Source organism: Girardinichthys multiradiatus, chromosome Y (assembly GCF_021462225.1).
Source record: "Girardinichthys multiradiatus isolate DD_20200921_A chromosome Y, DD_fGirMul_XY1, whole genome shotgun sequence".
NCBI classification, from domain to species: domain Eukaryota; kingdom Metazoa; phylum Chordata; class Actinopteri; order Cyprinodontiformes; family Goodeidae; genus Girardinichthys; species Girardinichthys multiradiatus.
This window is the reverse complement of record NC_061818.1, coordinates 12118914-12145477: the sequence shown is the minus strand read 5'-3', so window position 1 is coordinate 12145477 and position 26564 is coordinate 12118914. Positions and strand designations below refer to the sequence as shown.

General features: G+C 39.4%; 2 protein-coding genes and 1 pseudogene across 2 annotated transcripts in view; 2 read left to right on the top strand and 1 right to left on the bottom strand.

Annotated features, from left to right (window-relative positions):
* Nucleotides 1-243: 243 nt before the first annotated feature.
* On the bottom strand, nt 244-12945 carry LOC124863855 (trafficking protein particle complex subunit 5-like). The gene is made up of 3 exons (XM_047358380.1): nt 12893-12945; nt 838-1110; nt 244-757 (listed from the first exon to the last, which is right to left on the bottom strand). The coding sequence occupies exons 1-3, from the start codon at nt 12908-12910 to the stop codon at nt 461-463; spliced, it is 588 nt and encodes a 195-aa protein (XP_047214336.1). The 5' UTR covers nt 12911-12945; the 3' UTR covers nt 244-460.
* LOC124863854 lies at nt 5894-11701 on the top strand (annotated as a pseudogene).
* Nucleotides 12946-14519: 1574 nt separating the features above from the next.
* Nucleotides 14520-26564, top strand: part of LOC124863668 (protein Wiz-like) — a 44112-nt gene continuing 32067 nt past the window's right edge. Inside the window, exons 1-7 of the mRNA XM_047358090.1 lie at nt 14520-14736; nt 15194-15371; nt 15457-15643; nt 17199-17274; nt 21530-21678; nt 21755-23245; nt 24440-24880. Of these exons, the coding sequence (XP_047214046.1) occupies nt 15264-15371; nt 15457-15643; nt 17199-17274; nt 21530-21678; nt 21755-23245; nt 24440-24880 (2452 nt within the window). The 5' untranslated portion in view covers nt 14520-14736; nt 15194-15263. The remainder of the gene's footprint in view (nt 14737-15193; nt 15372-15456; nt 15644-17198; nt 17275-21529; nt 21679-21754; nt 23246-24439; nt 24881-26564) is intronic.

The window sequence follows — 26564 nt, the reverse complement described above, 5'->3', positions numbered from 1 at the left end:
TGAAAATGTTGGGAGTTTTTAACTTGTTTTTTTTTTTATGTATTTAAAGATTAGGAGGAAATAAATCAGATTTCTTAGCATTTGACCTGCCAATCACTCACGTGGGATGATTAAGGGACAACTGACTATTCTGATGCCCGGCTGATGGATTGTTGAGTCTCTGGAGACTACATATAGTGTATTATTTAGAAGATATCTGCAATGAGTAATGAAGGGAACCTAAATAAAGAGGTATTTACAACATAATTTATTTAGTGTTTAATAAGGTTCAGAAAGCAAACACAAATGCCATTAAGTACAACACACTAAAGATGATAAACAAAACCAACAAAATGCTTCTTTTCTCCCTTACATGTTTCTTGGTACATCCATCTACATGATCTGATCTCGTCAGTTATCACCATTAGACCTCTGTACATCTGGATCAGACTATATCCTGGCTCTGAAGCTCTTCACCCTGCTATCTGCCATCCAGAGCCTTGTCTCTGGCTATAACCGACTCGTTAAACTTTATCATCAGCGTGGTGCCCTTGTGCCAGTGAGCGGTGACCTTAGCAGGGAAGCCACTGTGTGTGAGGATGGCCTCCACGATGCCTGCAGTGAAGGCTGCACAGTTCAAGCTGCTGTTCTCTTTTGGCACAGAGATGTACGTGTTGATGAGTGGGTCTTTTTCGATGATGTAGTAAGTCTTGTCATCATCATTGGCTTGCTCCAGCTTGTCAGCCTCCTTACCAAATAAGGACTTCCATACGTTAACCTGAGGGAAAAAGAAAAATCTAATTTAGTTTTAAAGAAACCAACCAACTCAATCCTAACTGATCTCAAATGGTTGCTCACCTTGATGAAGAGCAGCATGTTCAGCACTTTGGTCTCCCTCTTCCCGTTCTTCTCCCTCAGAACCAGCACGTCCAGCATGCTGGCTCCAACACCCTGGCCCATTTCTGCAAGGCGTGTCTGCAGCTCAGTCACAGAGTACACTCGGCTCTGACAGTACTGGACCATCTCCGAGAACAGCAAGGCGAAGGCGCTCAGGCTTACTTCAGTCTTGGGCCGGCTCAGAGGTCGCTCGAGAATGGTGGACTTTCCTCGAGTGAACCGTGTGTCCATTTTCTGTTGGAGAATGGTGACAGGGGCAGGATTATACACTTGTGAACATCCAAAGGTTTTGTGACTAATTGTAACAAACCACCAGTCAAAATTGCTCATGCATAAATAGTTTAAGTAAAATATCTCTAGAAGTCACCTGATCATTTTATATTCAACTTAGACTAACTAACTGCTTCTCCGAGGCAATTGCTGATGTCTTTCCGCTCTGACCTTGAATTAACACACACAACTGCATTTAAGAGCAGCGGACTCCTGCTTTTATGGAGGTGCTCACACTTGCCGATGATCAAATTAAGTTCTTTGATGTTAGGAATAACCTTGCTTACTATTATTTATAGATGAGTTTTCACACAAAGACCAGAATGATAAAGTATAAATGCGAATGTCACTTTTCTTAGAATAGGATAATAATCCTACAGTTTGACATGAAGTTTAGTGCATTGGGTTGACTGTGGTACATGCCTTAATATGAGCGGTGAGATTGCAGCAGCCACACTTAGATTCAGGGGTTCGACACCTGCTATTGCACACTATCAGCAAGACACCAGAATGGTGACACGTCTACTGATAAACACTGAGGGAAGGCACATCCATTGCATTGGAGTGCCAGATATAAAACTACTTGTGACCTTCTTTCGGGGCTCTTCGTCATCCTCTAACAGACGGCGACAGGAGCCTCAGCGCTGATCTCTGTAATAATTCCTCTGCCTAATCTAGATTAAATGTGCTAAAAGTTAGAAACTGTTTGAGTTGTCCCCTTAAGAGTCAGGGTTATATAGAGTGTGATCGCTTCTGGGGACCGAGGACTGGAGAGACTCCGATGAGTCTGACCGCCAGCAGGGTGCGGTAGCTCGGACATTGATAAGCATCATCTAGCTGGATTTAATAGGGGAACCCTTCCATGTTGACTTCGTTTTTGTATAAAAAAAACAACAAAACAATGACAGTAGAGAATCTATTGTTTTTAGTAAAACTGATGCTAGTTTTAAACGAGTTGAGGACCTGGAAAATACCAGAACTTGTATACTTTGCCCCCGATACATAAATCCTTAGAACTAAAATAGGGTCTTCGTTCTTTTTACAATGATTGTAGAAATAAGCGGCATCACCACGGTTAAAACAGAAAATCACAAATATCGAATCTTTAAGGTTTTAGCTGTAAGTTACACACAAAATGAAATAAACGCCATGTAAAATATGACAACGTAAATTCATGTTAACCTAAATCAAACCGCTGCTTCCTGCTAGGTCCTAGTAGCCTAGCTACAAACAATAACCCAGTAGCATCCTTTACTGTAACGATATCGGAGTAATAAAACCTTACACCGTTCAACACGTATAATAAGCAATTATTTTTTTTAAAACAGCTTACTATAAATAACGTTTTAAGGAGATAAACGCACCGTGATGTTGCGAAAACAGCTATGTTAAAGTGTTTCTTCCCGTTTTCTTCTTCGTCCTCTATTTAGGTTGCAATTTGCATTGTTCTTTTATTACAATGGCGGTTGGTAAACAACAAAATTGGCGCATTACCGCCACCTACTGGTATGGATTGCAGACTTTTTTTGGAATTAGGTGGCCACCTATTGGATTGGAGTGCGAACGCCAAGGAGTGTTGACTGGAAGGCCGCTCAAAAACCCCCTCATATCTTCTCAGACAAACCAGTCTGTTTGAGATAATCATTAAAGCTTGAGAACCTTCAGATATTTACCTCCTCTGTTGAACTCCATTAAACATCAACCTTTTCTTTCTTCTTCCCATTGTTTTTGCTATATTTCCCTCATTTTCTGTATGATGCTTTTTATTGCCCTTTGACTGAATAGGATTTCTATTTCAATAAAAAGCCTTCTGGTAGTCTCCTTTGCAATTTTGTCTGCTGATTAATTAACTCTAACACCAATATGAGCTGGTGTCCATGCAAATATAAAATTAATTCCGTCAACTTGATTCTTGACAGTGTTTGTTGTATATTCATCAAGATGTCTGATCTACCTTCTGAACAACTGTTTTTAACACTGAGTGATGATGAACTGGAATCGGAACAAAAGATTGATCTTAGAGGTTGATTATCTTTACTGAATAGCGAGTAAGATATTGCCACCATTTATCCTGTTTATACTGATAAATTGTCACTTATCCTATTTCCTATTTTCACTCCAAACTTAGGAATAATGAATTCTACCCTGATCTGATCTGCTGTATTCTTTGATGGATCTGTATATATTTTTACATATCCAAAATATCTGTTAATCTTTTCTGTGACTGTATCTGAATTTAAAACATTTTTATTTCCTATGTTCTTCTCTAATAATTTCAAATCCACCATTGGGTCTGTGAATATCCATGGTTGCATGACTGGTAATGGTACTATTGAACTGACATTAATATTTTCGATCTGAATTTCTGCAGTTGTCTGATTTATGATCCAACTAAAAGGTATGTATGTATGTTTTCTGTATTTTTCCTAACATGGTTTTAGCACTTCTTGTGTTGGATGGTTTTGTTCATGCCCTTTTAAATTTGCCCAATAGCCAACTGATCCCTTCTCATGCTTAATGGTAGGTCCCTTTTCTGCTAATAAAGATCCTGTGGGTGTTGTTTTAAATGCTCCTGTAATAATGCCCAGGGCCTATTATTCTAGTTATGACAGATTAGAATTAAAATGTATTCTGCCACATAGAGTATAAATGATTTGCTTTGTTTTTATTTATTATCTTTATATATATATATATATAATTGTCAATGGTAATTCAGATATTTGAATAAGCATATTAGTCGTAGATATTTGATTTGTAGAGCAGTGTAAAAGCACAAGAAACTGTTATTTAAAAAATACCGCTGGTCCCGAAGCCATTGGGATAAACAAGGTCATCATTTAATTTTGGAACAGTGCTTTGCAAAAGTTTACATACCTCATGTCTACATACCACAAACGTCAATGCATTTTATTTGGAGTTTGTGTGATAAACATAAAGTGTACTGCATCATACTCAAATAGATGGTAAAACAATCTGTTTTCTTTTTACAAAAATAATCTGAAAGGTGTGGCATGCATTTCCTTTCAGCCCCATTTACTTTGGTTATTTGTAGAACCATCTTCGCTGCACATCCAGTTTCGATCATCTGGGGGTATGTCCCTACAAGCTTTGCACATTTGTAAACTGTGAAGTTTGCCTATTATTCTTTAAAAGTAGCTGAAGTACAGTCAGATTCAACAGATAGGGTCTGTAAACATCTGTTCTTTCAAATCTTTCCATTGTAGCTCTAACTTTAAGTTTAGTATTTTTGTCCTACATTGAACTCTTTCCCAGTAGTCTGAAGAGAAGCACGATGCTGTCACCACCATGTTTTACAGTCTCAGCTGCTCAGAGCACCTTCTTCCACATGTTTGCTGAGCTTATGGCTTTCTTTCAAAAATGGCTTCTTATCACAACTCTTCCATAAATGCCAGATTAATAGTGCTGATGACTAATGTTTGTCGATCGACTGATTCTCCTACCTGAGCTGTGACTCTCTGTTGCTCCTCCAGAGTTACCGTGGCCCTCTTGTCAGCTTCTCTGAAATAATGCTCTTCTTGGCCATGTATTGGTTTTTAAATAATGGATTGAACCATTTTCTATGAAAAGTTAAAACTTAGGTTATTGTTTTATAAGCTAACCCTGTTTTAAACTTCTCCACAACTTCATCCCTGACCTGCCTGCTGTGCTCCTTGGTTGTCATGACGCTGTTCACTGATGTTCTCTAACAAACCTCTAAGGCTTTCAGAGAGCAGCTGGATTCATACTGAGGTTAAATTACCCTCAGGTGGACCCTATTAGCTAATTAGGTGACCTCTGAAGGCAACTGGTTGCATGGGATTTGATCAGACAGGACATTAGAGTAACAGAGTAAAACCACTTATCATTTTCTATCCAGTTTACAATTATGTATTGTTGTAGTGTTGGTTTATCACATAAAACATCAATAAAGATAATTGAGGTATGTGTAATGTTATAAAAAGTGAAAAAGTTTAAGAATACTATTGTGAGGCACTTCCCTACAAACCCCCACAAAAATCCCATACATGTTTATGTGTTCAGTTTATTCTCATTACCATCATTACCATCACAGTAATGATGGTAATCATTTTATTATTCTCATTGCCATCACATTTTTCATCTTGTTCTTCCCTGTGACGTCCACATTGTTACTGGTTATAGTAAACATATCCGTCATTGTTATTTAAAGCCCTTTCCTTCTGCAGTGGACTTTTACATATCACCCAGTCAATATCCACTTCCTGTTCTTCCGTTCAAGTCGGCGCAGCAACAATGTATGCAATGTATGCTTTTGTTTTTTGCGCACATATTGTAATTACAGACGCTATTTCAGTCATTTATTCCTTGGGAACATCTGAATTTCCTTAGTGTGCATTCTGTCTCAACCACAGGAACACGTGATTTATGGTTTTGGAAGTTCCTCTGTATTGCAGCCAAGCTTTGCATTTTTCAGATTAACAATAGCATACATATTTCCTCAGAGGGGAGTGGGACTGGTTTGTATATTGGTGTGGCCATGTTACCTCACGTGGAGCTGCCACATTAATGACACAAACAAAATGTGTGAGATTTATTACAGAAATGGTAAATTTCTCCAAAATGTCCAGGTCTGTCACACAGAGAGCTATTGTGACAGACCTGGACAATGGCAGCAGTCAGCTGTGTGTTTTCCTCACAACTCAGTTAAGGACAAACACCCAGCTTATTTCACAGGTGCCTGTTTCCCACATTGTTCAGGTGGATGCAGGTTGATTAAATGTGTACAGCTGTTGCATAACTTAATGCAAACTCTGCGTGCGGATATCTATAAATGAGAGGGAGACAACAAAGGTGTGCACACTTCAAGCCTGGACCTGAAAGTGTTTACAGCTCAGAATGGACAAAGGCTGGTGGAAATTAACCCTGGCTGTTGTGGTGCTCTTGGTCAGCACATATGCAGAAGGTAAACAATATTTGTTCCTTATCAGTTATTCAACATGCATTGCACTTCGTGATAAAATTATACTTTGGGTTATTGGTAATAATTTCTTGATCCATAAAGCATAAAATTTTGAAGGTGGTTACTAGTGACTGTGTTTAGGTTGTAGGGATAATTTTGCTTTAGATTAATCTTTTTACAGAACTAACATCAACTTTACTAAAAATAACATGAATAAGATCAGCTTATTTGATTCTCTAAAATAGTGTCAAGCATCAAAGAGCTCCTGACTAGATGTTACTGAGCCAGTTTTGGATCTGAAGGCTAAAATCTTATTGGACCTTTTCCTTTTTCTAATTGATGAGGTTTTATATACTTATATGCTACTGACAATGCAATCATAATCTATTTCCTTAGTGTTTTCAGTGGAGTTCCTGAGTCCATGCAATCATTTCCACCACAAAATATTAAAATGTTTTAACTGCCATAATATCATAATAAGAATTTAATCTAATGCTGAGTATATTCAGTATTGGTTTTCAACTTCTGCCTGAAGGAAGGGAAAATTCTCATCTTTCTCCATGTCTGTTGTTAATTGTTTGTACACTAGACAAGCAAATAAGAACTTGTGTTTTATTACAAACACAAGCAATGTTGCTTGAACAACATTAAGTTTGTAATTTTTGCAGTTTTGCTTTTAGAATTAGTATCATTAAACTTGGCCACAGCAAAAATAAAACAGGCTTCTAACCCCCTCAATACATTCATCTATTGAAGACTTGGGATGCTCCATTCATGACAATCTGTTTCTCATCTGATTAGATTTCACTTCTATTTTTGTCTGCATGGTTTTACAGACATGGGCTGCACGGTGGCGCAGTTGGTAGCACTGTTGCCTTGCAGCAAGAAGGTCCTGGGTTCAATTCCCAGACGGGGGTCTTTCTGCATGGAGTTTGCATGTTCTCCCCGTGCATGCGTGGGTTCTCACCAGGTACTCCGGCTTCCTCCCACAGTCCAAAGACATGCCTGTTAGATTAATTGGTAACTCTAAATTGCCCTTAGGTGTATGAATGAGCGTGTGCATGGTTGTTTGTGTGTTGCCCTGTGATGGACTTGTGACCTGTCCAGGGTGAACCCTTCCTCTCGCGCATAGACTGCTGGAGATAGGCACCATCTCCCCCGTGACCCACTATGGAATAAGCGGTAGAAAATGACTGACTGACGGTTTTACAGACATTTCATGTGAGGTTTTAGATAATGTTTTGAGTAAGCTCTTGTTTCCCTCTGAGGACCAGAAAAATAAGGAAATACATTTTGCTGACCCATAGAGAGATTATTTCTGTCAAACTTTGCTTCACTAAGGACAGCGTTATACAGCTACTCTAAAGAAAACATACTTTGAATTAGTCAAGTCAGTTGCTTTGCAAATAAACATAGCCTGGTTTGATATAAATCAGAGAGAAAACCTTAAAAACTAGCATCCAGCCTTTGTTTAAAACAAATTTATCTTTGTCTAAAAGAATTTAGTCAGAAACGACAGTAGCATCTAATGTTAAAACTTAAAATGCTTGTTTAAAATGTTTTTGTCAAAATAACACATTAGATTTAGTTTTCCTTTGAAAGTATCATCCAATGTTTAAATATAAACCTAGTGTTTAAAACATTTATGTTTCCCAAAGAAACACATTAGCTTTAGTTTTAGCCAGAATTTAGCATTCAATGTTTAAACATTTAGTTTAGTCAGAACTTTCACTTTAACTTAGTTTTTGTCATTCAGTCTTAAAACTCAAAATGTATGCTTAAATCATTTCCTTTAGCTAGGATCCAGTACTAAAACAGATATTTTAGGCATTTATTTTAGACATAAATTACAACATTAGCTCTATATTAGTTTAGGCAGAAACTAGCATTGCAAAATGCTTTAAGGATTTATTATTGCCTAAAATGACACATTAGCTTTAGATTTCATCAAAAACTACCATCCAGTGTTAAATTAAAAAACATGTCTAAATTAATAATCCATTGTCTTTACTCGCTTCTTTTCTTCACTGGTCATTGTGCAATAGGCATGGTGCCCTTTAATGGACTGGAAAGGTCACCAGTCCTGTAAAGGGCAACACAAAACAACTATGCACTCACACAAACACTCATACCCAAAAGCAAGTTAAAGTAATAACCAGTTATTTTTTTGACTATGGGAGGAACCTGGAGTACCCAAAGAGAACCCAGGCATAGACAGGAGAACATACAAACTCCATGCAGAAAGAACACAGGACCTTCATGCTGCAAGGCAACAGTGCTAACATCCGCAGTAGCTGAGTAATCATTTTACAGACCAGTAATGAGCCACTCTGAGACACTGCTAGCTTAATTCATTAGTCTTTAGAGAACTTCACGTTCAGCTTTATAATTACCTCAATACTGCTTATAAAGGGTTCTTGTGTTAATGACTCAAACATAAATGTTTCTGTCTCCAGCCTCATTTTCACACCACATGAAGGACTTCATCAGGGCTGTAAAGCAGATTGAAGATGAGGACCTGGACTCAGATCCAGCTGCTGTGCTAAAGAGGCTGCGCAGAGCAGCTGGCCTTAATGATGCCTTCATCCAGTACTTCCTTCCAGATGCTGAGACTGGCGGTTCTGAACTGCCCGCTAACCTCTCAGAATACTTTAGCAAGGTTTTGCACCACAGGATGCTGGAAGACGCCAAAGAAGAAGGAGTGGTTCTGACCCCAGACGATACCACAGTTGCCCTCGGACCGCTCCTCCTGGGCATTGAAGCTGGCTTCCCATCCAAGACTCGCGGACGAGCTCGAGGTCTCTACCAGCTCACTCTGGCCAAAGATCTTGGTCTTTCTCTGAGGCATGGTTCTTCAGGTACAAATCGCCCTGGACCTGATGGCTGCTGGAACAGCTTAACGTCCCCTAAAGTCTTCACTCTCTCAGACGAACCAACCTTGCTCACCACAGCTCAGGTCAATGGAGGCATGGATGGCATGATACTGGGGAGAGAGGTTTCAGCCAGTTCCAATCTTCTCAAGCTCAGCAGTCTGCTTAATGACTACTACAACCACCAACTAGACAGCAAGGGAATGGACGGAGCCCCACGTCTCATCAGTCGACGTCGCAGAGAGAACTTCCAAGCATTGCTCCTCCCTCCACTGCTGGCCAGACAGGTGGTGAAGTCTGTAGAACTACGGGAAAGGCTGGCAGGACACCCTATGATGGAGGTGAAGACTAAGAAGCAGCTGATGGCTGTTGTGAAGGAGGGATTGAAAACGTTTGTCCACGTGTACATGGGTGAGCATGAGATTAAACCACTGAAAGAATTCTGTTCTTATTCTGATTTTCCATCAGAATAACAGAAAAGAACGTTGTTAATAAAAATCTGATGCCTTCATGTCTTAACAGATTGTCCACCAATCATTTCTCGATGTATGTGGGGTGCTGCGCCGTAAATAGGAACACCCACTATGCTGTCCTTGCCTCTGTCCTACTTGTACATCCATCACACCCACACCCCAAGCCAGCCGTGCTTGACCTTTGAGCAATGCTCTGCAGACATGCGATCCATGCAGCGCTTCCACCAAGAAGACAGAGGCCGGGATGACATTGGATACAGGTAAAATCGGTAGCATCGTAAGATCACTTCTACATGTCGAAGGTACACACTAAATTTAGAATTAAATTCTTGTAAAGCTTTGTTGCTGGAGATGACGGGAATATCTACGAGGGCCGAGGCTGGCTCTGGCAGGGAGCCCACACATCCGGACAAAACTCCAAAGGCTATGGTGTGTCCTTTATTGGAGACTACACAACCCGTCTTCCGTCTCAGAACTCCATGAGGCTGGTGAGAGATCAGCTGGCGTCCTGCGCAGTAGGCGAAGGGCGACTGGTGTCCTCCTACATCCTACAAGGACACAGAGCACATCCTGTCCAGGAGACACCTTCTACGCAGAAATCAAAGGCTGGGAGCACTATGGGGTACGCAAGAATCCTGCATTACAAAGTAGTGTTTTAGGGATGTTAACATGGACAAAAGGCTGAGCTATAAGAAACGAAGCTGAAAACTTATTGGGTGTGTTTACTTTTTAATGAGATAGAGATTAGAAATAAGCCTTAAATGTAGTTAGGTGTCAGTAACCTACATTACATAAGGATAAGTAGTTACAGTGTCTTGCAAAAGTAATCACACCCCATGTACTGTTATTCAGTCAAGCCAACCCTACACTCTGTTCTTCAACGCTTAAAATCAATTTATGATGCAAATGTTTTGGGGATGGTGTTTGCTTTATTTGTGCCTTGGAATTTTAATAAAACTGAATAGGTTTAATATTCTAAAATATTGGTTACAAAAGTCCTAGATTTATTTCACATTTGTTTTTCTGACATTTCCACTGAGTTTGTAATGATTTTACTTATGTTTTAGAATGTAACCACAGCAACATATTCTGAGACTGTGCAGACGTGACCAGGTTTGAATGCTCTGTTTCCAAGCAATATCAAATATAATTGTTTTAAGTCCACTGAAATTATTAGCGGTAGTTGTTGTTAAAGTAAAAGTATACAGTGGTGGATATAAAATGGTAGAGACATTTATTTGTCAGAAATGTGTCCTTTCACCAGAGAGGACCGACCCAAAAGTTCAGAGTAGTCTTAAAAGCATTAACTCCTTGGACACAAAGTTTAAAGCACACTTTTTAACATCTCAGTAAATACTTAGGTTTCCAAATCTCACCATAGTGAGAGATATTTTAAAATATTTGTACAACAAAACTTGGATTCTTTTCAGTTTACCGAGTTTTGTTGTTGAAGCTTAATTGTTCACCCATTATTTACTAAGAGGCCTAAATTTTCAAGTTTCAAGTTGGAAACATTAACTGGAAGCCCATTAAAGCCACAATTCCTAGTGGAAAAGTCAGAGGTTTCTCACCACCTAGAAATCCATTATGGCTGAGTTTAGAACACATTGACTGCTGGCAAAATATGCACGTTCTTTTAATCTTTGAATACATAAAATGCAACGATACATCGTTATTATTGTTAGTAGTTAGCTTGTGGAACAATTAGCATATTTCACTGGTTTTCTAACTTGCAACTGAAACATGGTTAAAGTTGGATTTGGTGTCATTCCCAGATCCATCTTCTGATCAAACAGGGAAAAAGGAGCTATTGCCTCTAGCTGCTTCAGTTTATACTGAGAGTTCTTGATATATTGAATTTACTTCTCTATTGAATCATTTCTATCTGAAGCAAAGAACAATGTGCTTGAACAGCTCGTCTTATATTGCTGTTATTTAGCTTTGTATTTACCTTATAAATGGTAAATAGCTTCTGATAACAACTAAAGACAATCCAAGTACCCGCTGTGGTACCTGTGTCATAATTTGTGACACTTGGGTCTGCTACATTTGTTTTATTAACACAACTCATTAGGTTTTGCCTTCAAGTTTTTGAGAATTAAAGTGTTTTTACATTGTTGAACAAAAATAAAAGATTTGTTGCATCACAATGAATGCTACATTTATTTTCTGACATATTTAATTCCTCTTTACAGAAATGAAAACTGTGAGCCTGGGAAGAGGAAGAATGAAGACAAAACATTATACAATAAATATTCTTTTTGTTGCTATGAGTTTATTGTTGCCTAATTCTGTAAAAGTCTTTTAGCTCTTGAAGTCTAAGATTTCTTTAAATAAATTGGTTATTTGCTTCTCCCTATTTTTGTTGTAAAAAAAAAAAACTAAATGTATTGGACCTCCTAAGTTACATCACTGGCTGACATTGTTCACACAAAGTACATTAGCTGCAGGAAAGAGGCAACCTTGCGACACAGTGTAGGGGACCTGGCATGTTGGAGCAGGAATCCATTTAATCCTCTCTGAAAAGGGTGGTAGACTGCAAAATTACCTTTTTTAGTCAGTGAATACAAACTCTTAATTAATTAATTCAATGAAAATAGTGAGTGCAAAATTTCACAAAACATTTCACAAAGCATTTCAGGGAGTAACTTCACAAGACTACCTGCTTATTTATGGTAAGCCTGCTTGTTTTCCAGGATTCACTTGTTTCAAACCTTCCCACAATACAGATGTCCGAGCTTCTGCACCTGTTGGTGGTTAGACGTCTAGGAGTTTCTCCGGATCTTTCCCAGAAGCAACCCCACTGTCTAAAACACTTTCTCTTAATAAACGATTGTCAAAACCTTGTCAAACCGTAGGTCATTTACCCTTGTAATTTACGTCAATGAGGATTCTTATCCATATTCTAACAAAAGTGAAAACATTAGAATCATTATGTTGTGTGTGAACACTCATCTATAAGTAATAATAAGAAAGGTTACTCCCAACACAGTCCTTTTTTAAAATTTTGTCATAATCACAAACTTCAACTTATTTTCTTGAGATCTAAGTAGTGCATAGTTATGAAGTAGAATAAAAATGAAATATTTAAATAGAGCTACTCTGTAATGGCCAGCAGAGGTGTTTTTAGAGAACATTAGTGAATAATAAGCATCATGAAGACCAAGGAATAGAGCAGCCAATCATGGAGACAGTTCTGGAGAGGTTTAAAGCAGAGTTATTATATTATTGGACAATATCAAAAGCTTTGAGCATCTAGGAGCATGGCTAAACCAATCAACACAAAAGAAGCCACCAAGAGGTCCATGGAGGAGCTGGAAAGATCCACAGCTCAGGTGGGAGAATAAATCTGGCATTTTATAGAAGAGGATGTAAGATTGTTGAATTTCTGATGGGAAATAATAGTAAGAATGTAGGGAACTCAGCAAACCCCATGTGTAAAAGTTAACAGTGCTCAACGTTACCTGCACATTGTGAAACATGGTGCGGTTGGTATCATGCTGTGTGGATGCCTTACTTCAGCAGGGAAAACAACAAGACTGCTCTGGGCTAAGAAAATAAGTACAGGGCTTCCTGGAAGAAAAAACCTGTTAGAGGCTGCAAAAAACTGGGGTAAAGGTTCAACTCTGCATGTGTTCCTTCTACTTCCCAATCAAGACATACTTTGTGTTTGTCTGTCACATAAAATGAAACAAAATGCGAAAATGTTCAATGGGCGTGACTACTTTGGTTTCAGACAGCTAGCCTCACTCTATGTGTAGCAGAACTGATATTCAGAAGCAAAGACTGCAATTTGAGGCAGGAAAACAACTTTAATCTCCATCATTCCTAAACATACCTTAACATCTACTTTGGCTTGCAGCAACATGTCTCCTGTTTTAACAGACAAATTACTGCCTGTCCGAAGCAGATTACTTTCTTCCCGTCAAAGTACCTGGTTCTTGTTGATATTTGAATGGGAGAATTCTAGCTGCTCTTTAAGGGTCATAGAGAAAAGAAAGTCTATTTCTGAAGCAAACCATCGACATCGGAAACATTTGTACAGCCTCCTTCTGATTGCTCTATCATGCCAACAGTTGCAAATGTTCCCAGTCGAGTCTGTGTTGAAATATTGTCTTTCGTTGAGATTTCTTTTTCCACCAGCCCCTCTGTTGTTGGACTGACTGAGCATTGTGGGAATGCAAACATCTATATGTTCTATATTTCTGAAGATATTTTTAATGCAAGGCCTTTATTGTGTATTTTTGTGCATAGGCTATTTAGCAGAATTACATAATAGCACAATCTTATCTTCAAACACATATTTTGGGAGGTACATTTCCTGTTTGCTCCTTGCTGGATGGCAAATTATCAGCATATTTGTAAAAACGTAATGGTTTCTATTTCCCTATGACTTTGTTACCCAAATAAAGGATTATTCCATTCTGTTCTTTAAGGTCTTTGTTTAATTGCAGGGGGGGGTGGAGGGGTGGTTGGTATACCATTCTTGAAAGATCAACCAATGTTTGCAACACTGTTACTCAAGAAAACTACCAAAAACATCATTTTCATGTAGCTTAGAAACGCAGTGTCTTTGATAGCCAGTAGGGGGAGCCAAATAGTCGTCTAATAATCTGGCGCTAATTGATTTCCAGCATGTACTTATGTTAAACGAATCTATCGACACACACAAAAAAACGTAGCACGTCTTTTCCTCACTAAATTAGGGATCATGTCCAGCAATGTTAATATCTGAGAGCTTACACTGAGAAATATGAGATAAAAATGATATTTATTCAATTTAATACCGAAGACCCTAAATTAATAATTAAAGTTACTTAAAAAGCTACAACATTAAAAAGAAACATCACGCTATAGGCTACGCTCTTCTCGCTCATTTGCTTGCTTTTTTTTTTTTTTAGCAATTTATTGGTAGGAAAAAATTTCTTCCGACATTTTAATAAAGACGCTTAAAAGTCTTCATACATAACATAAATATGTGTGAAGAACTGCGGCGGTAAAAGTTTGACTAATTAAACTTGCCCCCTGTGGGTTCCTCTAAAGTCTTTCCGTCGCCCTCCCCGCTGACGTTACGCACGCTGCCTTGGCGTGCCTGCGAGCTGAATAACATGGAGTCCTCCGCCTGGCACCTCCGGGGAGGGATCCTATCGAAAAACCCGAGTAGCGACTAGAGACAAGCAAGTTTGTCCGCGGGAGCCGTCGGAGCCTCCTGCGAGCAAAGCTCCGGTTCCGGACCAGAAAGGCAGAAACTATGTCGAACGGTGCTTAGACGGTGTCAGCCTTGCTGTGCGACCCGCAAACCAGGCCAGTGAGTATTCGCTCTTCAAAAGCAGCTTCAGTTTGCTGTTTAGTCTGCACGGATGTGCTGTTGTCCCAATCACCTGACACTGCCTGGATTGATATGAGCTACGTCCTCAGAGGCTAACCCAAGGGACACCTCGATCCGTTTCTCTGCTTCCTAAAAGGGCAGCAGGCAGGGGAGGACTTGGGCCTGAATATAAAGGCCACTTATTTATGTAACCATCTGGGCGCCCTATTTGATTCTTAAAGACCAGACATATTGTTAAAAATAGGTCAAACAATGCGAAAACTGGAGCTGGAAATACGATCAGCACATTCTGCAGAATGGATCAGAATCTGTAATGTTTTTATTCTTATTTCCAGTTGTGTGTTTATTAGTGCATGTATATTCCTGCAGCATGTGGCAGTCTGAAAGTTGTTGCAATGAAAAAGTTCAGTTTGGATTCCTTTGTTGACGTTTCCAGAGTCAGAGGATTTTGCACAATGTAGGCAGGCTGTTCGCCATTGGGACTCCATACTGTTCTCTGGGGGACCATGGAGCCAGATGGGCAACCCCTAACCCCAGGGACCAGCAATGGGCCCCTTTCCTACAGTTCAGCACCAAATCCTATCACCCCCAACTTCCTCAGCTGCAGCTTAGAGGTAAGAATTTCCTCGCTAATGTCATTATTGCTGTTGTTTCCAACATCAGCCAATAACTGTCATTGATCATCGTTCTATGAACTAGTCTTCATGTTCTCCAAATCTGAGTGATGGCTTGATGACTGCTGAGTGCACATGGGACCTAGCTGGAGAGGACAACTCCGAGCAGACCGCTGCAGATACACAGAGGAACGCACAGAGGAGGTTCAAGTCCTCAGCCTTTCCTTCCTCTCTAAGCTGGGACTCGGACTCAGAGAAGGAAACTCTAGATGGTAACACATTTGTAATAATACTGATATATATTGGAAACCCTCAGCCTTAAAATCGTCCCAAAGTTCAGTCTGCTGCAAAGCTAGAAACAGTTTCAAAGATCAGGGTACTTATCATTAGTGATGCACCAATAAATCAGCTTGTTATCAAAATAAGGACATTTCCTGCAGCTTTAGCTGTGACTGGTGATCAACAGGCCTAATACAGTGCCTTGGAAAAGTGTTCTTACCTCTTGAACTTTTTCACATTTTATCACGTTAAAACCAAAAATCTCAATGCATTTAATAGGGATTTACATAAAATCTGAAAAATGTGGTGTGTATAATATATTCATCCTATACATTTCTTTGTACTTCTGTACATTTTTGCCTATCCTTCTTTGCAAAATAACTAGATTGGGATCATTTGTGAAATTCAGTTGTCGAGGTTTGCTACAGATTCCCAATTGGATTTAGGCCTGAACTTTGACTAGGTCATCCTGACACATGAATATGTTTCGATCTAAACCATTCCATTGCAGCTTTGTCTGTATGTTTAGGGTAACTGTCTCCTGCTGAAAGGTGAACCTCCTTTCCAGTCTCATGTCTTTTGCACATTTTCTTTTCATTGCTACATCCATCTTCCTATCAACTATAACCAGCGTCTCTTTCCCCGCTGTGAAAAAAAAAATGCTTCCCCACAGCATGATGCTGCCACTACCATGGGTCATTGCAGGGTAAAGCAAGTTCAGGGTGATGTGCAATGAATTCTGCCACACTAAGCATTTGACATGTAGGCCAAAAGGTTAAATTTTGGTCTCATGAGATTTGCAGTCATGCCATACTCTTTCCATTTTCACATCATTATGGTTTAAACAAAGTGTCCAAAATGTCCAAAGCTTGTTATATCGTTTATAACCTACCCCTCCATTAAACTTCTCCACACCTTTATCTCTGACCTGTCTGCTGTGTTTTCTGGTCTTCATGATGCTGTTTGTTTCTCTAACAAACCTCCGAGGCCTTCACAGAATGGCTGGGTTTATACTGAGATTAAATTACACTCAAGCTGGCGAGTTTCATTAATTGGAGGATTTCTGATCCAGTGAGTGACACAAGATTGTCTTTAAGGAAATCAGATTTAAGGGCACTGAATACATTTGCATGCTACACCTTTCAGATTTTTGGTTGGAAGAAAAATTGAAAACCCCGTAGTATGTTTTGGTCTACCTAAGTTTTAATCAAATGTGTTCATGTTTGTTGAAGCATTCCCTTTACGAATGAACCCTTTCTTTTATGTTTAATGTTTCGTCCGTATAATTGAGAAGTTTTCAATCTTAGAAATAACATCAGGATTGGCCGGCAAAAGCCCGATTGGTGCATCTATATTTATCACTTTTGTCCGTTTGGGGTTATAAATGTTTTTTTTTTTTTTTTCAACCTGCTTCTAGTCAGAAGTCTTTGCATTTCACTTTTTATGTAACCTGAGTATGATCAGTAGTTTTAACTGTGGATTTTTACCTGTTGAGCCGTGAAGTGATGTTTCTGTGGTTGTGTGCTCTGTCTGCTGTGATGTTGTCAGAGGAGGAGCTACAGAACTTTTCTAACCCTCACGGTCTGGCTACTCACAGCCCAGGATCTCCTTCTGCTGGACTCAGGTGAGGATGGGATGCACGTAGCTTTTAGAGTCAAAATAATGTAACTAATGTTAAGTCAGACTTGCCAATCATAATCCACGGAGTGTCACCGTTTTCTCTTTACCTCAGATTTCTTCAATGATTCTTTAAATTAAAATAGTCTGCACTGTTATAAAGTCCAAAGTCTAGATTCAAGGATTGTCGGGACTGGAATGTCTCGTTTGTGGCCCCAGCTTTTCTTCCGCTACCTTATCTGGATTCTATTTACCTCAGAAGTCAGATCTGGGAATAATGTCACATTCAACTTAACCATGTTCCAGCTGCACAGTCAGAAATTGTTTTGCTCAAAGACAAGGGTTACTACTAGTACAAGCTGATAACAATGTGTTCCTTCATTCTTTTATGCATTTAAAAACTGTAGCGACATGTTCACTAACAGAGATTGCATAATACAATGTCTCTGACTGATTGAGATATAAATCATTAGATCTGAAAATAAGCAGTTTATTAACACTTTTTATGGCCAAAGCACTTTGCTAATTTTGTTTTAAAGTCACCGCTGGCGAGGAACCTCTAACATTCCATGTAGATTATATGCAGTGAATGAACAAATGGTCTTAGTGCCAGTCTTTTCTGTTGGTGATTTATCTTGGCCTAAGGCGCCATCGACCAAGGGGCCTTACTGTAGCAAACAAATAACCATCTCTTCTATTATGCTTTATATTTCCTTTTTGTATCTCTGTCCATGAAAATTCAATGGGCATCCATTACTGCATGCAAATTCATAATCAATATTTTGCTTGTTTAAATGTAATCTTTTTTTGGCATTTCTAACACAAGCTGAAGTTATTACATTAAGATGGGAACACGCTATTTTCTGCAGCACAAATGTTAACATTATTATTATTAGTAGTAGTAGTATGAGTAGTGATATTTTTTATTATTTTGCATATCCTATTTTAACTGTAACCATTAAATGGCAGGGAAAATAAATAGTGAATACTAGGGCTGCAGGATATTAGAAAATCTTGCGATGGCGATAATATTGGTAAATATGATGATGATGATTTCGGGTGTAATATATGTCTATTTTACTCCTTTGCATACATTTTCAGGTTGATTCAAGTGGTGTGATTAGTTGGGTCATTTAAGCAGCTTACCTTTTTTGTCTGAAAGAGATTTAGTTTCCTTGGCTTGTTTTTGGTACACTGTCCTGAAAAATTCCATTCCTTCTCCAAACATGGTGTGTGAACATCCAAAGAATTCAATTTTTGCCTCATCTTCATCAGATTATAATTTATTTTTTGGATTGGCTTGTCCAAATGTTCTACAGCACATGTTAAACAAGCTTCAACATATTTTTTCTTCACCAGTGGAGTCTTGTGCATTGAATGTGCATAGAAGCCATGGTGTTTGAGTGCATTATTTATAAAAAAAAAAAAAAAGAACAATGCCTGGCTTATTCCAGGCTTTTCCAAAACTATTTGTCAGAAGTTTTTGGCTCCTGGACAACTCTTTTCATTAGTTTGTTTTGACTTCTCTTTCAGAGATATTGCAAGGAGTAGATAGTCTTGGAGGGTTAATGGTGATATTATGTTTTTTTCCCCACTTCCAGATTATGTCCCCAATAGTGCTCACTGGAACATTCAGAGGTTTTGAAATGCTCCTGCAACCAATGCCATCAGTATATGTCGCAACAATCAGGTTGCAAGGTTTTCAGAGCGGCCTTTGCTTTTACTTCTTTTAAAAAATTCTTCTTGTGCAATACCTTGGTAAGAAGAAATCTTTTTTGAAAGCCTTCAGTTTGGACCAAAGCAGTCAATATTAATTTGGACAGCAGGCTACATTGTTTTCTAAATTCCGAAAGATTTCAGATGGGTTTTAGGCCTTTCATGCCATTTTGCATCTCATTTTCTTTATGTTTTTGATACCTATGCCCCTTGTCATTCCACTGTCCAATACAAAAATTAACATATGGTCTTGTGTTGATTTCTTTGTATGATTGAATTACTTGGGCTGTAAAAACGTCTGGTCAGTAGGCACTTATTAAAAAAAGATTGAATGTAGTACAAAAGACATTTGTGTACGCTGTACTGAATACGTCAACATTTTTCTAAAATATCGATACATTTTTGAATAAAATCGGAAAAACAGTCTCAATAAGATTTCAAGAATGAAGGTAATCTTTATAAATAAAAGTAAGCTGTGTGTATTTTCCTCAAGGCTCTTAATGTGAAAGGTTGCAGAAAATTGTGTCTCAATTAATCTGTTGTATTGACACTTTTAATAAAGCAGATCCTAGTCAAATAGTTTTAGGCATAAAGTCTCATATTGTTGTTTTCGCTGTCCTGCCGATTTTTAAGCAAATGCTCGACCTACAATCTAAGCAGTTCATGAAATTGATTTGTTAACAAGTTAAAATAACAAACCTAACCACTCTGAAGACTATGAACATCCTGCTATCTTATGCTACTTTTGTTGGTTCCTTCTGTACGTACTGACCAAAACATTTTCACCTTGCTTGGATATAACCCCAAAATACAACTACATTTATCAATTGATGCAGGAGGATGAAAGGTTCTACTTCACTTTCACTGCCTTCTGCTTGTGTTTGTGGTCTAAAATACTGCGTTTGTTAGACATTTAAAAAGCCTGGAATTTACATTAGTGTGGTCACGAAATCTGGTTGTGTTGTTCATTTAATTTTAAAATGGCATTACAAACCATGGGAGATGATATAGTGTTGTTCACACAAACACATCAAATCTGACCTTTCATACACATTTAACTACTTTCACCAAGATTTAAAAAAAATGCCTTCCTGGGTTCTTAAATTTCCCTGTGACTAGATCTGGTCACAATTACCTCCTTCCCTTGCAGATTGCATCCCAGAATCTTCAAGATATAAATGTTTTTAAAGACCTTGCTGTGATGTAGTGAACAAAAGCTACTTGTTTGGATCCCTGTCCATACATCTGAAGTGTCCTTATACTATAAATGATCTTAATATATCATTTGAAAATTATGAAAGCTTTTAAAATAACCCAGAATTATTTCATGATTAGTCCTAACTTTAAATGGGTAAAAATGTATTTAACTCTGAAATATGCACTGGTCTCATTCACTAGAGTGATTACATGTTGAAAACCTTGAATGTCACAGACTGCTTCAGGCAGGGAGGTATTTCATCAATAAGGACACTTGTTTCCAGTTTATTCTTCCTTTGATGATGAGTATAAATGGTGGTAGTAGTGAAAATAATAGCTTCTGTTTTTCTGATTGGCTGTGTAATGTGATGTCACCACATGTGTCCAGAATTACCAATTCTCTGATTGGCTGATCAGTCCTGCTGATGTCTCCTCTCCAGGAAGCTGTGGCTGCCTGAGAGCAGCTCAGATTAGACTAAAGCTCAGACACAAAAATAATCAGAACCACAATAAGACTTACTCAGTAACCAGGACTGATCAACCTGTCTAGAATTGGTGGGTAAAAATATGTTTGGTAGTACGGTACGCTGCTACATTTATTTAACTCGGTGTTACTGACTGCAAAATTGACTTGTTTTCCTCACATTTAATGTTTATAAATTGTTTCAGAATCTTAAACAAGGAACGACCAAGACAAAGATCTGGGCCAGAACCCAGTACATTCTGCATTTTTCCAAGTGATCTCAGGTCAGGCAGAACCACTGTTAATACAGAAAAGCCAACTTTCATCCAGCTGAGAGAGAGGGAGCTGGAGGCGACAGAACCTTGGAGTATAAACGCATGTCATTTCCAAAGAAACCCACAAAAAAACAGCCTGACCCAAAGCAAGGCACTGTTATTTCCTCGAGGTTCTGGTGTTGGTCACACATGTGACAAAGTTCCTTCTCTCAAATCCTACCCTTTAGTCCTACAAATTGTTCAACTAAATAGCATTTGTATTAGAACTGAAAATTGTTTGAAAAGTACTTTCTTTAAACTCCAGTAAGAGAGACGTATGATGAATATTAAATTTCTAATCAGTTAGAGAACAGTCTTTTTCTAACAATAGTGTGCATTTCTGTTTGCTGGATTTTTACAATATGTCATCTAAAATACCACCGCACAATTAAAGAATAAACCCAGAAATGTTGGTTGTAGTGATTTTTAAATGAATTTATTGTATCAGACTTGAAACCAGGGTGGGCAGCACTAAAGTCATGGCTTTAGCTACTGCCCCTACAATAAAATGTAAGACAGTGCATAGATTCAGTTTCCATCTTCACAATCATGTCATGTTTCCTTTCTAATAGGCTTGATGGTGAAGATGACCAGGAATTTCAGAAACTGCATTCCTTCAATAATACGACTGACACATCCACCCCTGCAGAGGGGTGTAGTGACAACAAAAAGAACACAAAGAAAGAGGAGCCAAATACAAGTCAGCTTGGCCAAACAGAATGTGAGTATCCAAAAGGGAGAAACCAAACCTGATACCTCTCTTTTCATCATTCTGAATCCCCATGCTTTCTTTACAGCAGCAGATAACAGAGTATGGAGTGTATGCGAGGGTGCTAAGCCATTTCTGTGCAAAGGAAAACCAAAGGAAGACTGCCCAAAGGAAGAGGACGCTGACGGCGGCAAGGGAGAAACGAGGCCCAAGGGACAGGAAGCTAGGGAGCCTGAGAGAGATGTTTACACCTTCCCTGGAGACTCCGACGCAGAGAGTCCGCCTCCTGCTCCATGGGCTCACTGCACTTTCATACAGCGGTGCAGAAGGAAGAGGGCACTGCTTAGACCCTTCTCTGGAATTGGATCCTCGGAAACTCACAAGTTGGAAAGACTGAGTCCTCAAACATCTAAAACCGACGAGACTGCACCGCTCAGTCGAGCAGCAGGGGTTTATGAATTTGAGGAAGTCAATTTTGACGAGACCGAGACGATAAAGTTCAGAGACAAAGCCGAGAAAGAACTAGAGGAGAAAAGAGGGTTGGGTTCGGATAATGAAATCTTTACATGTGTGGAGTGTAGCATTTACTTCAAAAAGCAGGTTCACCTGCAGGAGCACATGACTGAGCACTGCCAGACTTCAGCTGGGGAAACCAGGCGTTCAGGAAAGGGCAGCCGTTTACGGTGTGCAGAGTGTGGATGTAACCTGCCAAACCGCCCGGCGCTGGCCGACCACCACAGAAAGCACCAGGAGTCCCGTCTGAAGATCCTGGAGGAGATTGAGAAACTGAATGAGAATGACAAGGCAAAAGAGTCTGAGGCACTGGAGAGCAGAGCTGTGAAGCATGCGTGTGCTGACCCAATTGTTACACAATATACAGACCCAATGCTGAATCCAGGTGAAATGTCAGACAGAGAAATGGAGAAATCTCCTGCTCTATCCACTGCTTCATTTTCAGTTCAGGACACGGATCCTGTTGTCATCAATGTGCACTCAGTACCCCCAAATTCAAATACAGTCCGAAGCTCAGCACAGGCCCACCGCCGCTGCTTTGTCTGCAGTGAGTGTAACTTCAGCACAAGAACATCCCAGGCACTGGCCAATCACTCCAAGATTCACAAGAGGAATAAGCACTTTCTCCACCCCCACCCTGGCCAGAGAGGACTGAGGGAATACCAGACTCTGGTTCACCCAGAAAAGACGTCAACTAAGCAGGACAATGAGACCAGCCAGTCTTTAACATCTAAGGCACAAATTTTAAAAATAGCCCCAGATTGTCATTACCTCTCTGAGTGCGAATCCCTGCCCAATGCTTCTCCTGTCACAAGCCAAGGGGATATCACTGCCTCCGAGGATAGCACAAAATCAGACCGGGGTGCGACGCGACCCGAGAGTGTTACTGGGAGATTCAGGACAGCGGGGAAGCCTCATGCTGATCAGTCCACGTTTGATCCCGAGGCAGATGATGACACGTCGTCTGGGAGTGAAGCGGAAGAGTCGGAATCTGATCTCAGCAATGAACTTAAGCTGTCCCAGCGAGAGGCAAGCTCACCTGTGGGAAGGAAGCTGCACAACACCGGTAAGGCTACAGGGTAGAAGAGTTACATCGCTACATTTATCTAGATTATGCAGCTAAGCCCAAAATAATCAAACCCCTTACAGATTTAGGTTTTTAAGGAATGTTTTAGTTTTATCACCATGTTTCATCCATCCACTCTCCTATTGATATCCATCCATCTGATTGATAATGATATCCGTCCGTCTATACTCTGTCTATTTTTTCCAGGTTGCATTTTTAAAGCCTGGCCACTGTCAAACAGTTGCCATAAATTAATAAGAACCAATTGTTTTTGTATCTTTTAAAAAGGAGACTGAAACATTGAGTCTTGGAAAGGCTGGAAAAGTGGGATTATTTTATATAAAAATGTTTAGGAATAATGTTACTTTGTTTTAGCAATATCTTACAAAGATATAATAGGGAACAGGAACAGAAAAAAACTCAACATCTACATATTTCAAAATGCTGAACATAAGGCAATGACTCCTCATCTCTGCCACCTAAATTTAACAGACAACTCGGCATTTTTGCATTTTAAATTCTCAAAAGCTCACATACCCACTCTGCACATAGTTTTTCCCAGCACCAAACCCGCTGACACAGTCAGTCATGAGCTGCCAACACAATGTAGCATTTAGCTGCTAAAGGTCAGATGTTTTCCTTAGGAGGTGGCGACAAAGAAAAGCAGAGCTAAAAATATTTGAGTTGAATTGACCTTCATCAGTTAGCCTAAATCTAGCAAATCTAACAGTCTTTTAATGTTGACATTTTAACTTTGTTCCACTACTTCTGCATTTATTACCAATATGCATAAACAATTTTCTGCAAAGCGCTGAAATGTATTGCAATCAGAAGGCCTGTTGAGGAAAGGCTCTTGGCTAGAGCTTCTCAAAGAATTTCTGCTGGAACTGAGCAAAAAAGCAACACTATGAAAAACATTTTCCACCATAGAACTGCTATCACCATGAGTGTCTGAGTTTCACGTCTAATCAAATTAAGGAACCAGTTTGTTTAAGCTGAAGGACAGATTTTTGTTTGATCAAACGCTTTGAAGCACTCATCGTTTGCTAATGTGATGAAACTAGGAGCTCATCTATGGCTTCCTCATCTGTAGCTAACGAGCAATGATTAAGCTAACTATCCTAAGGTCATTTCTGGCATTGTTGAATTTGATGGGCATTAATCTCATTCGAGAGGGCTTTTTCTTATTGACAGAGGAGTCTTCACCACAACAGGAGGCAACCTTATCCCCAACCACTAAGAAGTGTGCAAAGGACCAAGACGAACAGGAGGTGCAGAAAGACAGAAGGGTTTTCTTCTTGAGGAGAAGCAGCAGGGTTACTGCGGCCCAGGCACGAGCTGACAGTGATGATGATGACGATGACACTGACGAGGAGCACGTGCCGTGTTTCCTGTCAAAGGGTGTTTTCGAGGAAGACGTAGATGAGACTGATGAGGATTCGGAAGTGCTGAGGAGCGTGGAGAGGAAATGCCCTTACTGCCCTGATCGATTTCATAATGGAATCGGTCTTGCCAATCATGTGAGAGGACACTTGAAGCGAGTGGGCGTCAGCTACAACGTGCGTCACTTCATCTCCCCTGAGGAAGTCAACGCCATTGAGAAGAGCTTCTCCTATCAGAAGAAGAAGAAAAAAGGTCAGTGGTTTATTGCATGTTGCTGTGGAGTGGTTTTATTGTCCTTTAGTGCTTTTCTTCCAAAAAGGCTCCAGTTCTTAACTGGTTGTTTAAAAGAACTTTTCTACTACCTCAGAGCCGAGTGTCATTACATCATTATAAACGTTTCGCTTATTTTTTGTTTGAGCCTCCTGTTTTATTCTGTGTCTTTGTGATGGATTGTAGCATGACTTCATAAATACTATTAATCTCAGTATCTCTGCTGTAATATCAGCACCTTTTATTAATGCAGCTTTAAACAACAAGCTGTGCTTGCGAACAATCTGATCTCACAAGTTGATCTCCCATCAGTGCCAGCAGCTGGAAAATGGGAGTTAGCACATCATTTAGAGCAAGATTTATTAACACCCCCTAGAGATTTTTGTCTGAAAACCCCATTCAGAAATCATGTTTTTGGATTTAGGGGAAAATAATCAGCTGTGAATATAGCTGTATGCTGCGCATTGACTTATTTAAACAGACAGGTGATTTCAAAATAAAGTGTAAGAAGATGAGGGTTACCTTGTGTTAATCTGATGCTAATCCAACATTTTATTTTTGCTGAAGTTTTTTTTTATTTTAAATGCGACCGATCAAAAATGAAACCAACCTCTAGAGCTTTAAACATCGTGCTCACAACGCTTTGATTGGCTGTTGTTCCCTGTTCTGCTAGATTGTGACGGGATTGGTTCTTTCCATTGGCCCAACTGTGAACTGGTGCTGGGACACCACAGGTGTTTGGTGTTAAGGTCAGAGTTGGTCTCGGAGTAAACATTGAGAACTGGGTCTTAGTAAGCACCAGTTAAGAACTGGAACCGGTTTGGTGGAGAATTCCCCTTTATGTAGGATGATTAATTTTAAAGTAAGCAGTGCTAAGTCATGGGTTTAACTGAAGAACATACCATGGTGTTAGACTATAGCATTACAGTACTGGTTTGAGGTTTCCATACATTCCCAATAAGGATGACACATCAATTTTGGTCTTTCTAATGATGCATTTGAACCATTTTTTTCAGGGTGATACAAGACATACAGAGAGACATGCAGCATCATTCAATTTAGAATTTTAATGATTTTGGTTGGGTGCACAGCTCTGAATTTATTGTGGATTTTCTCTAATCCGCAGAGTTAAAAAGACACATACAGCCTCAGAAATAACATACACTAATATTATGTTAAATGTCTTATGCCTTAGCAAACCACGTCATGGCTGCGCATTTTTTGGTGACACTGATAGTTTCCTGGCATATTTCTGGCTGGATGTTTGACTTCTCTTTCGACTTCTCTTCTTGGCAGGATTGGTAAAGCTGATTTAAATAGCTTGTTTTCATGGTATAGATCAGGATAATAAAGCTACCAAAAGCAACCTGGCCCTGTCTCCTCTAAACCTCATAACTGGTTTTGCCCCCTTAGTGACAACAGATGACAGGGATCATTTACAATAACTGGGAGATCTTTTTTTTTTTTTTTTAACTGTCCTCAATTTTTGGCCTGCTCTTCTTTGCAGAATTGTTTCTATCTGAGGGGTTTACAGCCTGTTTAAAGTCATGACACTACATCTCCATCAGGTTCAAGTCCAGACTTTGGCAATTCAGAGGTGAACTTGCTGCCCTGCTTTGGATCCTTGTCAAGCTGCATAAGCCAAATGGACTTGGGCTTGAGGTCA

What these genes read in the sequence shown, in the direction of transcription:
- LOC124863855 (XM_047358380.1), bottom strand. An exon ending in ACATGCTGCTCTTCATCAAG is followed by an intron (nt 758 to 837) that starts GTGAGCAACCAT and finishes TTTTTCCCTCAG; the next exon opens with GTTAACGTATGGAAGTCCTT.